This window comes from Physeter macrocephalus, chromosome 14 (genome assembly GCF_002837175.3).
Source record: "Physeter macrocephalus isolate SW-GA chromosome 14, ASM283717v5, whole genome shotgun sequence".
Taxonomy (NCBI): domain Eukaryota; kingdom Metazoa; phylum Chordata; class Mammalia; order Artiodactyla; family Physeteridae; genus Physeter; species Physeter macrocephalus.
The window spans coordinates 29,685,679-29,700,158 of record NC_041227.1 but is presented as its reverse complement, the minus strand read 5'-3'; the positions used below and the strand labels follow the sequence as shown (position 1 = coordinate 29,700,158).

General features: G+C 47.2%; 1 protein-coding gene across 1 annotated transcript; it reads left to right on the top strand.

The window, feature by feature from the left end:
* Nucleotides 1-3,278: 3,278 nt before the first annotated feature.
* On the top strand, nt 3,279-10,518 carry PROKR2 (prokineticin receptor 2). Its single transcript, XM_007114707.2, has 2 exons — nt 3,279-3,736; nt 9,822-10,518. Exons 1-2 carry the CDS (start codon nt 3,279-3,281, stop codon nt 10,516-10,518), a joined length of 1,155 nt encoding a protein of 384 aa, XP_007114769.2.
* Nucleotides 10,519-14,480: the final 3,962 nt, after the last annotated feature.

Here is a 14,480-nt window from a genome sequence, read left to right as displayed (position 1 = left end):
GGGCTCAGGCGTCCCCCTAAAGACAGGAGGAGGCCCAACTGGGATGGTCTTTGAATGACCAAGGACTTTGGCAGTTGTGGACATCTCAGGTTTTAGTGAGGACTTCGGGATCGGAGCTTTGAGCAGGGTAAGCTGCCCCCGGTCCTCAGCTCCCTCCCGGGGGTCTCCTCCCCCACAAACCCAAAGTCCCACTCTGCACTCGCCGGAGTATCGCCAGCACCAGCTCCCGGAAAGATGGAATGCACCTTGGGCTCCTCCAGAAGGAGTCACTGTGTAGCAGGAGCGGACGCTGTCACTGGACTCCCTGGAAGACAGGATCCTCGGATCCTCGGCTCCTTCACTGGCGACCCCCTTGGGGCGCCACCTAGGGGTACAGAGGGCCTCGCGGTTTCTTCGGAATCGCATTATCTAAAAGGCCAAACGTAAATTAGCTAGCTAGTGGGAAGCAACTGCATAGCACGGGGAGGTCAGCTCGGTGCTTTGTGACCACCTACAGGGTGGGGTAGGGAGGGTAGGAGGGAGACGCAAGAGGGAGGCGATATGGGCATGTATGTATATGTATAGCTGATTCACTTTGTTATAAAGCAGAAACTAACACACCATTATAAAGCAATTGTACTCCAATAAAGATGTTTTAAAAAAATAAAAGGCTACTGCGTTCCATTCACACGGGAGTACAGAGGGCTCAGAAACTCTCTAGAGGGACCCACCCGCGCCAAGGAGGCTAGAGCTCCATGCGCCCGGCGCCCGGGGAGCACCAGTTGCAGGAGCCGAGTCCCCACCCTTCGCCTCCGCGCAGAGACAGGCGGGGACCCCTGGGCGGAGCCCAGCGCGGGGCGGGCGCACTCGGCCGCGCCCCAGAAGCCGGGAAGAGCTTCGCGGGCGGAGCGCCAACTCTAGCGGGAACTGGGAGACCGCGACTCGCCTAGGAAGCTCGCTGAGCGAGGAAGAAAGAGGAACACCTCCTACGCAGCGCAAGTGCGGGTCTCCGAGGCCGCCAGGGGGACGGGGAAGTGCGGAAGCCCGTAGGTGCAGAGCTCCGCGCAGTCCCGGGGCTCCAGTGGCCGGGTGGGGGGCGTCGCCCGGGCTGAGGGCTCCGATGCCCACTTCCTTCTCTGGCATCTTCGGGCCGCTTTGCCTGCTGCCGCCCTAGGGATGCGCCCTGGCTGGCTCGCACTAGAGGAGTGGGTGCCGGCAGATGACCGGGCCGGGGACCGTAGGCTGGGACTGGGCAGTGAGACCGCAGACCGAGGGAACCAACGGGTGGGCGGGCGCCAAACTGCAGGGGAGGACGTGGGCGGGGGGCACCCTCGGGAAGGTGAGCAGGAAAGGGGAGGTGTCTCTGGGAAAATTCCCGTTCACCTCTCCTCCCTCCACCCCCAGTTTTCTTCCCGCGCGGAGATCCCACAGGCTTTGCTTCTCGAGCCTAAATTTCCGACGATTCCCGCCCCTGCCGGGGCAGCGCCTCCGGGAGCCGCGCGGCCGTGCCGGGTGGTTAATAAGGGAGAGGAAGGACGGGGATCCTGGAGCGGGTTGGTCAAGGGCAGGGAGTGCATCCAGCGGTAACGGGGAGGGGACCTGCTCCAGCCCGGGAGACCGCTGTCTCCTCGCGGGTCCCGGGACCGAAGAGCAGCCGAACGTAGAAGCCGAGAGGGCGCAACTCCCGCTTCTCCGTCTCAGGCTGAGCAGTGTCTGCGGGGGTTGGGGTCTCGCGTGAGAAGGAGAGGCGACCCAAAAAGGGGACGCCCCCAGCTGCGGTTTTGAGCCTCCCCTCGGGTACACAGTAGGCAGGCGCGCCGCAGGTTGGAGTGTCCCCGCCACCCTGCGACTGCTGTCCTTTCCGGGAGCAGTTCCTGTCCTTCGTTCTCCCTCTCTTCTCACAGGGCTGGGCCAAACCTACTGTCCAGTTTGGTCCACTTCTTGCTTCCAGCATGCCGCGGCCCCCACACTTGGAGTCCTTTCCAGGTGTGCTAAGAGGTGGGGGAAGGTGGTTCATGGCTGGATGGCCAGGAACCCCATTCTGCAGGTGCTGGATCTGGGTTCTTTTTCCAGTCCGTCAGACACAGCGAACCCAATAGTGCCCAATCTCCTGAGGGCTCAGTACTTCAGAGACTGTGTTTCCTCCCCCGTGGGCATCTGGAGGCACCAAGAATGTAGAGGACGTAGGCCATAAGAGACAGGTCAGCCCTCAGGCCCTCCTGGGTCCTCACTGACACTCCCCCCACCCCCCTTGGGTGGCTGTTTTCAGTTAAGCGAGGTCTTGGAGCAGCCACCACTTTCATAGGACACAGACTTTGGTGACAAGATGTGGTACCTCCCAATCAAGGCTGATTCTGGAAGGGGAGCTGGGGACCTGGTGAAGGGACAGCTCAAAAGAGTAGAGACAGAGAAAGGAAACAGACAGAGGACTTCTTTCTAGAGCGGCCCAGCAGTGCAGCAGAAGAATTCCCTCCCACCCACAGGCCCGTCCACCTGCAGAGTCCTGGTCAGGATCCTCATTCATTCTTCAGCAGATTCCTATCCAGCCCCTACTCTGTGCCAGGCCCTGGTCTAGGCAACAGGAATTTGGTTTACAGGAAAACTGGGATTCAGAGAGCATAAATCACTGGCCCAAGTTGACTCAGCCTGTCCATGTGAAAATGGTGATTACCAAGTCTGTGGACTGGCCAGGACAAAGGGAGCAGTCCCTGCTTTGGAGGAAGGACCCTGCTGTATCCCCATCCTCTGGCTTCATTGTCCCTGGCGAACAGCTGGCACAATGTTGTGACTGCCATAGAGTCCTGGGCCAGCTGCCTGAGCAGCTGGGAAAAACTTACAGAAGACCCCTGTGGGGGCTGCTGGCGGGAGGGGGACTGGGCAGTCAAACTGGTCCTGGTCCCTGGACAAAGGGCAAAGATACACATTCTTCTTGGGTGTCTCTGGGGAGTCCAATCCATCCCATGCCCAGTCCCTCTCGACAGCCAAACAGCCAATAGAGGGTTTCCCAATTTCCAGAACTCATGTGTCCTCCCCTCTGTGCCATGGGTAGTTCTGTCTGTGGCACTGCGTCTGGTTGACCTATACCTGGGGGGACTCTGGGAGGATGCTACCAGGTGTTCTCCTATATTTTATCAACTGGTTGTGTCTCCTTCCAGGATCCATGATGGCATCTTGACTCCCCACAGATGTGGGCAGGCTGCCAAGATCTCTGACCTCATGAAAGCAGAGGGTCTGGACCCCCAGCTCAGAGTACTCAGACCCTGGAGACTCCTGCATACCACTCACTGGCAAGCTTCACCATGGCAGTCCAGAATGGAAACACTAGTTTTGAAACCAACTTCAGTATACCCCGAGACCATGCCTCCTCCCTCCCCTTCAACTTCAGTTATGGTGATTACGACCTCCCTCTAGATGAGGATGAGGATATGACCAAGACTCACACCTTTTTTGCAGCCAAGATCATTATCGGGGTGGCACTTGTGGGCATCATGCTGATTTGTGGCATTGGCAACTTTGTCTTTATCATTACCCTTGCCCGCTATAAGAAGCTGCGCAACCTCACCAACCTGCTCATTGCTAACCTGGCCATCTCCGACTTCCTGGTGGCCATTGTCTGCTGCCCCTTCGAGATGGACTACTATGTGGTGCGCCAGCTCTCCTGGGAGCACGGCCATGTGCTCTGTGCCTCTGTCAACTACCTGCGTACCGTCTCACTCTATGTCTCCACCAATGCCCTGCTGGCCATCGCTATTGACAGGTGAGGATGTTGGGTAGGGGTAAAGATGGAGGTGGCCCAGGTTGCCTCTTTCCTCACTTCAGCTCTAAAAGTTGGCATTACTCCAGATTCAAATGCGTGCCCATCTATCGAGGCAAAAGGAGACTTGTTTTCTCCAGTTGTGGCTCATGTTCTCCCAAATGTGGACAAGAGTGAGGCTCCTGAGCCTCCCAGCTCTGGGCCATGCCCCTATACACCACATCTGCTTCAGATACAGGCATGTCATATAACCATGAACCTCACCAAACACGAAAGCAAAAGCAGCAAGTTTAGGCAGGTTACTACTTAGAAGCCATGTTAACTAGGTTAGCCAGGGCAGCTTCCAGTCAAGATAGCATGTGTGAAGTTTTTCCTGTAACCACTACCCAAATCAAGATATAGAACATTTCCATCCCCTAGAAAGTTTCCTTGTGCCCCTTACCAGTCAATCCTCCCACCCCAGGCAACCACTGATCTGATTTCTAGAGTCATAGTTTAGTTTTGCCTATTTTTTAACTTCGTAAAAATGGAATCATACAGTACGTACTCTTGTTTTTGGTGACTTTGTGGCAGAGCTGATTTTAAAATAAGATTACAGGGTTCAGCTGCAAAAAAGAGGGAAGGACATTCTTTCCTTTCTTTTTTGCATACATCCATGTGCTTATTTTCGTATATTTGCATGAGATGTTCTGTAAGTCCTTGATCTATTGTAAATTTATAAAGTAAAATTTCTAATAGCAGTTCAGACAAATCTGACACATGTTTTATTTATGTAAATAGCTGTAGGCCAGCACTGGACTACCAGTGGCTCTGTCTGAGGGGGGCAATTTGTGTCACATCTTCTTGGTCCACCATTGTGAGTTATGCTCATTTTGATGATGTGTTTTTAATCATCTTTTTCCCTTTTATCTCCTTTCAACTCCAGTGTTTCCCTCATTCTCAGTGCTATTTAGGTCTGTGGTCCTTTTTAATCAACCCAGTGATTATTTTTCATTTATGATAATATAGTACACATACAGGTATAAGAGGCATCTTCCTTTTTATAACTTAATTCCTGCAAGAAAAAACAATTTTGTTACCACAACTCTGAGGCTCGTAAGCCCTGAACTCAGTGTTTATGAAACTTAACTATCAACCAAATGCACAAAATTCCCCAGGGGAAATGATACAAAGTATGTTTGGTACGATGGTACAAAGTCAGATTCCTGGGCCCCTACTGAATGGGAATCCCCTGGGCTAGGGCCTAGGCATCTGCATTTTACCCAATCCCTGAATGATTCTGATGTTTACTCAAGTGAGTTACCACTGTTCTCATCACCTTTGTTCCATTGAAACCTTTGTCTTTCTAATGTAGTTGTGGGGTTTTTCTTTCTCTTTCTTTCTTTCTTTCTTTCTTTTTTTCTTTCTTTCTTTCTTTCTTTCTTCCTTCCTTCCTTCCTTCCTTCCTTTCTTTCTTTCTTTCATAACGTGGGAGATTCTCAGGAAGCAACCATTCTGTAACAATACAGAGTGGTTCCTTTTCCACCCCAAACCAGCTCTGCCTCAGTCAGCTTCCAGCTCTGTCAGCAGTTCCACCATCTCGCAGTCACCCAAGCAGGAGATACTACCATCATCCTTTTCCTTTCTCCCTGTTCTACCGCCACCCACACACCCCTACACCAGGTGCAGCCCTACACCAGGTCCTGGCAATAGTCCCTCCAGCTTCATCTCTTGGCAAGTCATGGCTGGACCATCATAATGCTCCTCTAACTTGTCTCTTCACCCTTTCAGGAGCCTCTGACTGTCCCTTGAACTCTATACTCATCCATATTAAGCATCAGAATATCACCACTGAAGACTCTTTCTAATATATCTCATTCCTTACAAAACCTCCAAAAGTTTCGATGCCTATAGAACACATGCCAAATCCTGAGTCTAGCACCCCAGAGTCTTTGTAATCTGATGCCAATCTGTCTTTTAATCTCATGCTGTGTCTGGGGACACAGACGGTCTTTTCCAAAAGACATTGTGTTTTAAGCGCAATAACCACTTCTATCTTCATGTTTCCATAGTGCTTAGCGCAGAGCCTCAAACCTGTGCCTTAGTTTGGTTTACCCCTAAAATAGACCCTGAGACAAGGATTCATGTGCAGGTAGCCCTCAGTAAGCACCTATAGGGAGATAGGAAATGAGGCAGGCAAGGGAAGGCAGTCAATACAAGCTGTGTTATTGAACAGGTTTCCACTGTGCACAACTGAGTCTTATTACTGCCACAGAACTCTTGGAGCTGGTGTAGATCACACCTCAGAGTTCTCCCAGGAGTGAGAGGTGGGAGGGAACTAGGATATTTATACACCAACCCTCATAAGTCATTTGTGAGGGCCACTCTGGAAATTCGGTGCAAGTTACCAAGAGGACTCTGGAAGCCAGAGAAGGCCTTCCAACAAAGAAATGCAGATGTTAGCAGGTGGCAGTGGACAGGCATGCAGTGAAGTGATAAAAGCAAAGGGATAATAGAGGGGCACCAACAGCATCTGCTACAACCTGGTAGATCCACAGGTTGCTGCGTCCTACTGTGTGCCCAACCTATGCATATGGAAAAGTAGTAGAAGACACAGTCTTTGACCTCAGGGAACTTTTCTTCCACACAAAAACTAGAATAATCTAGTGATAAGTGAAGAGTAACTCAGAGAAAGACAGATGATTATGTTAGTGATGCAGTCTGGGAATGCTTCATGAGGAAGGTGTTGCAATTCAAGTGTGCTATTCTGACCACCTCCTCTTCATCCCGTTGATGAATGCAGGACTCGCCAGCACCAATAGTAGTAGATAACTGAACACACAACACCTGAAACTAGAACAATGAGGGTGAAAGCACTTGGTTGGTCTCATATATTGCCAGTCCGGGGAGAACACTGCACACCAGGCAGGGTCACGTGGGAGCTGTGCTTGGGAATAGAATGAACCAGCAAGGGATGTGGGCAGCAGGATCTATAGTGACAAGAGGCTGAGGTGACCCTTGGCTCCCATGGGAGGATGTGATTGGCTTGTTTGAATGCTTTTGCCAACTGGCAGGGAGGTTAAACCCATTAGGTTGAGGATTGGGGGTGCAGCTATTCCCACTGATAGAGGAACTAGCAGGACAAGAGCCCTTCTCACTGGGTGGAGGGGTATATCTGGTGAAAACAGAGGAACTCACAGCTAGGCTTTTGGGGCCCTGTAGATGTCAAAGCAGCATATGGAATTTCAGCCCTTACAATCCAGGACCCTAATAAATAAATAGCACCCCTCTTTCTCACTCAGTTTCAAACCAACCGAAAAATAAGGCAAAATGATAAGAAAGATGGATGATGGCCAAACTCTCACTTTTGCTGAGATGACACTAATATTAAATAATGAGCTTGTATCTGAAGGCATGGGGACCACATCCTACTCAGAATTAGATAAACCTGCAAACCCTGACACAGGCAGCAGCAGAAGAGCAAGGTTCATGTGCAGAGGGCCTAGAAGGGATGATATTTGAAGTCATAGAGAACCCAGAAAAAGAGTGTTGACCTCAAGAAACACACATCCAAGCAGGTAGATGGCAACAAAGACTTTGCAGATATCCCTCTTGCTAATGAATGAGTCATGGGAAAAGATGGGTTTAAACGAAGTATTATAGCTTTCACCATGCTTTATGTACATTTACCTTCTCAAATAGAATCTTTCAAAAAGCCTGCAAGGTAGTCTGTAAAGTTATTTTTATCTCCCTTTCACAGATGAAGAAACTAAGTCCCAGGAGCATAAGTGATTTATTCAAGGATTTAGGTGCACAGCTGAAATCCAGGGCTTCTGAATAATGCCTAGGCCAGTGTTCTTTATTTTATTATTTAGCTGATGACAACTCTGAATTTTGGAGCATCCTATAGGATAAGGAATTAGAATTTAGGAGTTGACAACAGATTAAGCAGGGCTGTGGAAGTTCTCTTTGGCATTGGTTACTGAGATACTTTTCATGCAAGAACCAGATTGAGAGAGTTATTAAGTCTTGAATTTGTTCTGCATTATGTAAGGACTTTGGACTCAATATGATAGACAGAATAATGATGCCCCCAAGATATCCACATCCTAATCCCCAGAATACATTATGCCTAAGGGAAATTAAGATAGCAGATGGAATTAAGGTTGCTAATTAGCTGATCATAAAATAAGGACATGAGATTGGATTATCCAGGTGGGCCCAGTGTAATCACAAAAGTCCTTAGATGTGCAAGAGGGAGGCATAAAAGTCAGTGTCAGAGTGATGTGTTGTGGGAAGTGTTTGACTGGTCACTGGTGGCTTTGAACATGAAAGGGGGCCCTAAGCCAAGGAATGCAGGCAGCCCTAGACAAGAAACAAATGAGATTTTCCCCTCAGAGCCTCCAGAAAGGAACACAGTCCTACTAACACCTTGATTTTAGCCCAGTGAGACACATGTCAGACTTCTGACCTCCAAAACTGTAAGATAATTAGTGTTGTTTAAGCCACTGAGTTTGTGGTAATTTGTTACAGCAGCAACAGGAAGCTGATACACTCAGTATCACTGAGAGACAGTGATTGTGAGATGTCCCTTCCCCAGCGAAGGATTGGCTAGCCCATTTGTCCCAATCTCCAGCCCTGTGAGCCTTGTGCTACCCAGGCAAGTCACGCAGGTTAACTTGGAAAAGCTGGGTCCCATGGATGGGTGAAGAACTCCAGTAAGCACTGCTCATTAATATATACAGCTAGGGTGCAGCCAATGGTTGGGATGGGATGCAACTTTATCTCATGTCTTCAGAAAGCTGCAAGCTGGGGAGAGCCAGGCTGCCATGAGATCTCCTAATTGAAGTCTATAGAGTCAGAGCTGCCAGTGGGGAAGGGGAAGGCAAGAGCCGATAAAACAATCTCATGACAGATATATTGCCAGGGACAGACAGAAATAACATGGCAGAAGGCCTTCTTGGTCAAGTCAGAAACTTGGAAAGGTGACCAAAGGGTCTAGTTACAATAGAAGGGTAAATTGGATAGAATTTCTATGGGTGGCTTCCTGGTCTTGGTCATAACCTGACTCAAGCTCCAGGTAAGAGGTACATATTCATTTCCAAGGTTGTGTTGTTTCTTCCCTACCCCTCATGCCTCTTTTCTTCCTCCACCTTCCTCCACCACCTCTTCCTCTCACTCCATAAAATGCACAGGAATGATTCCAGGGCACTAAATTACCTAAATAGGTGTTGTTAGGTTTTTCTGGAAAGAAGGTATTCAACCTACACAAATGAGCTCATTTCCCACTAAGGGCTCCAACCTCTTTCCCAGGCAGCTTTGCTCATTGGAAAGAGCAGGATAAAAGTTTTATGCTGTGTGCTGCTTTATGGTGTCGAGGCAACTTTACACACCTTCTCATCTGAGCTTGAGAGAGTCCAGGGAGGTGGGTGTAAAAGTTTTGTATCAGGAGCCTGGATTCTGTTCCCTGCACCAAGTGAGCTTGGGCAAGTCATTTACATCTCACTAGATTCCTCAGATTCTACCCTTAGTCCACTCCTGCTCTGTAATGCGGGATGACACCTGAGGAGAGGAGAGAGAAATTCCTAGTCCACAGCTCTTCTTTCACCTCTACACCAGAAGATATTTGGATTGAAGAGTTTTGAAAGGATTATGTTCTTAGGCAGAATGGCAAGCTGGAAAGCCAAGGTGGTATCAATAGGACTTATAATCATGATAGGCCACATGTACATGCCACAACTAGTACATGCCAAGCATTTCACAAACATTATAATATTTAATATTCACAGCAGCCCTGCAAGGTAGGTGTCATTTTATCTCATGTTGCAATTGAGGAAATGAATCTCAGAGAGACTGAGAGATTCACTCCAGCCAAGATTTATTCTGTCTGTTTGACCCAAATCCTGTGCTGTTTACACTAAATCACTCCTCTCCTCCAAATGCCAAATAATGTTGCTAAAATAAGATGAAGCACGTTGATGCTGGAAAATAGGTACATGGGGAGTCATTGTGCCATTTTGTCTGCTACTGTGGGTGTTTGGGTTAGTTAAAAACCAATAATGATTACAAGCACACATCATTATTACTGATAGCTTCCGTCCCCCACCAGATATCTTGCTATCGTTCACCCCTTGAAACCACGGATGAATTATCAAACAGCCTCCTTCCTGATCACTTTGGTCTGGATGGTATCCCTTCTCATCGCCATCCCATCAGCCTACTTCACAACGGAAACCGTCCTCTTTATTGTCAAACGCCAGGAAAAGATCTTCTGTGGCCAGATCTGGCCAGTGGACCAGCAGCTCTACTATAAATCCTACTTCCTCTTCATCTTCGGCATCGAGTTCCTGGGCCCAGTGGTCACCATGACCCTGTGCTACGCCAGGATCTCCCGGGAGCTCTGGTTCAAGGCGGTCCCTGGTTTCCAGACGGAACAGATCCGGAAGCGGCTGCGCTGCCGCCGGAAGACGGTGCTGGTGCTCATGTGCATCCTCACGGCCTACGTGCTGTGCTGGGCGCCTTTCTACGGCTTCACCATCGTGCGCGACTTCTTCCCCACTGTATTCGTGAAGGAGAAGCACTACCTCACAGCCTTTTACGTCGTCGAGTGCATCGCCATGAGCAACAGCATGATCAACACCGTTTGCTTCGTGACCGTCAAGAACAACACCATGAAGTACTTCAAGAAGATGCTGCTGCTCCACTGGCGGCCCTCCCACGGTGGGAGCAAGTCCAGCGCTGACCATGACCTCAAAACCAGCGGCCTGCTGGCCACGGAAGAGGTGGATTGTATCAGGCTGAAGTGACCCACAGGTGTTTCATAATTGAAAACCCAAAAGCCAGTACTTGGAGCACAATTCACCAATAACCAAGTTCACAGGCTGCTTGGGGAAAGGGCAACTGTGTTCACACCTCACTGCTCTCAAGGAGCTGGATGCTTCTGGAGTCATAAAATGCCATGCAACTAGACACAAACCACAGCAGCTGACATTTACTGATACCTGCTCAACACCTACTGTGTGCACAACCACACCAGCGAGATTATATAAGGGCAACAGGAGCTGACATTTACTGATTACCTACTGTGCAAAAATATTTACATAGCAAAATGAAATGGCAGAAGCCATTGGAGTCATCAAGCTATATCCAGATATTTAGGTGGTCAAACAGAGGCCACAGATGGTTATCTAGACTCATTCTTCATCTTTCCTCATTCTGTATCTGGCCAGTGCAGGAAAGTCAAAGCCTACAGAATGCAGCACAATGGAGATAAAAGGGTGAATTAGAGTGTGGGGTTTACAGCCTCATGGGAAGACAATTCACGCCATCACACTGAGCTTTCCCACCCAGATCTTATGACCTCCCTAGAACATTCTCTAGGATTCTGGCTGCCAGAAAAGAATCTTTCTCATAACCAGGTCATTGGTTATCTATAATGGTGTAATTTCAAAGGAAAGAACCAAAAAAATTTCTTTTCCACTGATGCTTGAAAACTCATCATTCTTTTGGGTGAAGACAGACAATCCTGAAATGAGGAACACATCCAGTTCCTGCAACCTTAATGTGAAGGATGTCAGCAGCTCTAGCATCAGGGAGGAAGGGGACAGAGAAAGGGGTGGAGTTTGCCACGGGCAATGAACATAATCTGTGTGGCCATTTTGCTAAGGCCTGGGCCACTTTTCTAGAACACACCCTCTCTTGCAAAGATGAGCTCTACTCGGAATCCAAAGACCTGGGTTCAAATCCTAACTCATGTGACCTAGATGTTTACTCTCTCTGCATCTCAGTTTTGTTCATCGAAACAGGGATGTTGAAAATATTTTCTCTGCCTGCCTTACAGGACTGTTGGGCAAGCCCACTGAGGTCATAGTTTGTAAAAGTGCTTTTCAACTATACAAGTGATAAGAATGGATAAGAGATATTGAATGATTTGTTTGGACCCCATTCACTGTGGCTTATTATGGAGAAACACTCCCACTTTTTCATCCTTAGTCTATGGACCAGTGATCCCTGAACTCTTCTCAGTGCAGTCCATCGACATCAGGGCAAAAAAGGAATCCTTATCCTGGGTTATAATCAGGAAGATTCAACTTCAGAGTCTCAGTTACCCATACCCCCCCCAAACTTTCAGTATCCCTGTGGTCATAGAAGTGTTGATAGTCTTCCCTGCATGTTGCTAAACAACACACCCCAGGGCTTCCTAAGTCTGTTTGTTTTATCACACATCTGTGGTAATTGTGTGTAGTTGTCATTTCTTCCTGATTCATTTTGAAGCAGAGTCTATACAAATGGTTTGGGATTGACCCAAATGACCCACATTTGGGCAATTCCTGCTCTTCTATGGTGAAGGGGTTATTTAGTTGTTTGCCTGTATGTGTGTGTGTTTAATTAACTGTTGGTGTTTTTAATCCAACAGTGACGTTTCAACCACCTTCAGCCCAATCATTTTACCCTCAGAAAATGCAAACTCACTTTAACGTTAGGCTAAGCCAAATTGTTTATAAATTCTGATTAGACAAAATTACACAATGCATTCTAAAGCCAAGCAAGTAAATATTTTGGGGTTATCTGCATTTTCACAAATATGATAACTGCATTTTTATTTATTACCCCTGTCCTGACTCTTCTCCTAAAGATGATTCTTTAAGAGTAGACTGTTACCAATTGTGTCTGTCAAAAGAATTCAGTCCCTTTTTCCTTTTTATACTAAAACATACCATCCTCCCTTCATTTAAATTTAACTGAAACAACTTTTGTAAATATTGGTGAGATTTGTGATTTTCCAGTGAATTAAAGTGTTATGTTGTTATCAAATGAAATAATTAACATATGGAATCTTAAGCACACCGTTGAAGCATTTTCCCTGCTAATCTTCTATATGTTAGTATATTTAGATATCAATGAAGTAATAGCCATTTAAACAATTCAACCTTGAAACAGAGAAGGAAGTTCTTGAAGGCATTTTTAGAACAGTGGCAGCTCACACCAGCAACCAGCCTCATCTTGGTCACGTCGCTCAAGCTGCCAGCCCAGGAGTGTACTCATGCATGCAAATAAATCAAAGAACCGCTACTCCATGTTCACGTTACCCTTTCATTTTAAAATCATCTTGTTTGTTTAAAGAAAACTGCTGTTTGCATGGAGATTGTTCATTCCTCTAACTGGTGTTAAGGTAATAAATTAATTGCACTTGTGTTTACACTTTTCTTTTCAAGACTAATTAATGCTAAGCTTAAGATACTTTTAATGCACTAAGATATATAAACATTCATATATACTATTATATATTGAAAATTTAATCTCCTTTAGCAAAACAGATCCATTTCCTTGGCCAGAATAGAGAAGGATGGCTTTGTGATGAAGCTATTAGATTTTTCTTTCTGCATCCAACATCAAAAATAAGTTGATTGTCAAGTTGAAGAAATCAAAAGATGGCTTCAGGCCCTTCATGGATAAAAACCAATTACAGACTTCTGAAGGAAAAAGTGACACATGGGAGGTGGTTAGAAGACTTAAAGTAGTTCTATTTCTAGGGGAAAATTTTGGCTTTGAATCATATCTTCTCAATTTAACCATTATCTCTCCCTTGGGCTCAAGAAGACACACACACACACACACACACACACACACACACACACACACACACACACACCCCTACACCTCAATAGGACACCAAAGCAGGAAAAGGCCTTTTAGGACATGTAACTCAACTCACTCCTTTCTTAGGTGAGAAGATTTGAATTTCAAATGAGGAAATGACTTGCTTAAGGATGCACAGCTAACACTAACATTTGCTGGAGCCAAAACATTGTCCCAAGGTCTCACTCTGGTCTAGTGAGCTGCATTCAGTAACTGCCCTCCTGTGTCCAAAGGAGGGGACTTCCTCTAAGAATGTTTAAAAGGCCATTTAAACTGGTTTCTGACCTCCTGGGAGAATCTTAAACTGCACAAAACATACCTTCCTTCCTTCTGGCAAGCAAAGAATTCATACCTCCGAGGGGTTTCATAATCCAGACCCCAGGGTTCCAGAGAAATCAGAATTACACCAGGGTCACTCTAGCACTCCTGCCTTTCTTTTCTCCTATTGAGAGAAATGCCCCCTCAGGGAGAGGTCTGAACACATTTGGCTTGAACATACATGGAACTATTTAGATGTGGTGCTGGAGCCATGTGGGAAAGCAGATTATGAAGAAGGGACCCTGACCCTAGGAAAAGTAAGTGGTGGGAAAAGGGCTTTCTCATATTCAAAGGCAAAGCAAGTCCAAGGCCAGAGTATGCAATCATCACACAAGTTCCAGCTGGCTGATCCTGAGCAGTGGTCCTTCTTCATGCCTCCCAGGAACCAAATGCCTTCTGGTCACCAGGTCAGCCTCTCTCCTGAGGTACACCAACCAGGCTACACATCACCTCCTGGGGTTGCTTGAACCACTTACTCCTTTACAGATGCTCAAAGAGCTCCAAATACAGGACAATATTCCCAAGAGATAAGCTGGTGTGGAAAAAAAATGTGTTTGGCACTTTCTTCAGATATAACAAATTGGCGGGAGGTGAGGGATTCATTGGAATTTGAAAAGAATAAGTAATTATCGAATAGAGGGAAGCAGGCAGAGGTTTGCCTCCAAGAAGCAGGTGGTCAGCTCTTGGAACAGAAGGTCATATAGATGCAAGGTCCTTCCATCCCTTTGTTGATTGAATTTCCACATATGAGTCACAGGCTGAGATGAAAGAGGTCCTCTCCAGAATCTCATTTAATGCTGACCATAAGTTA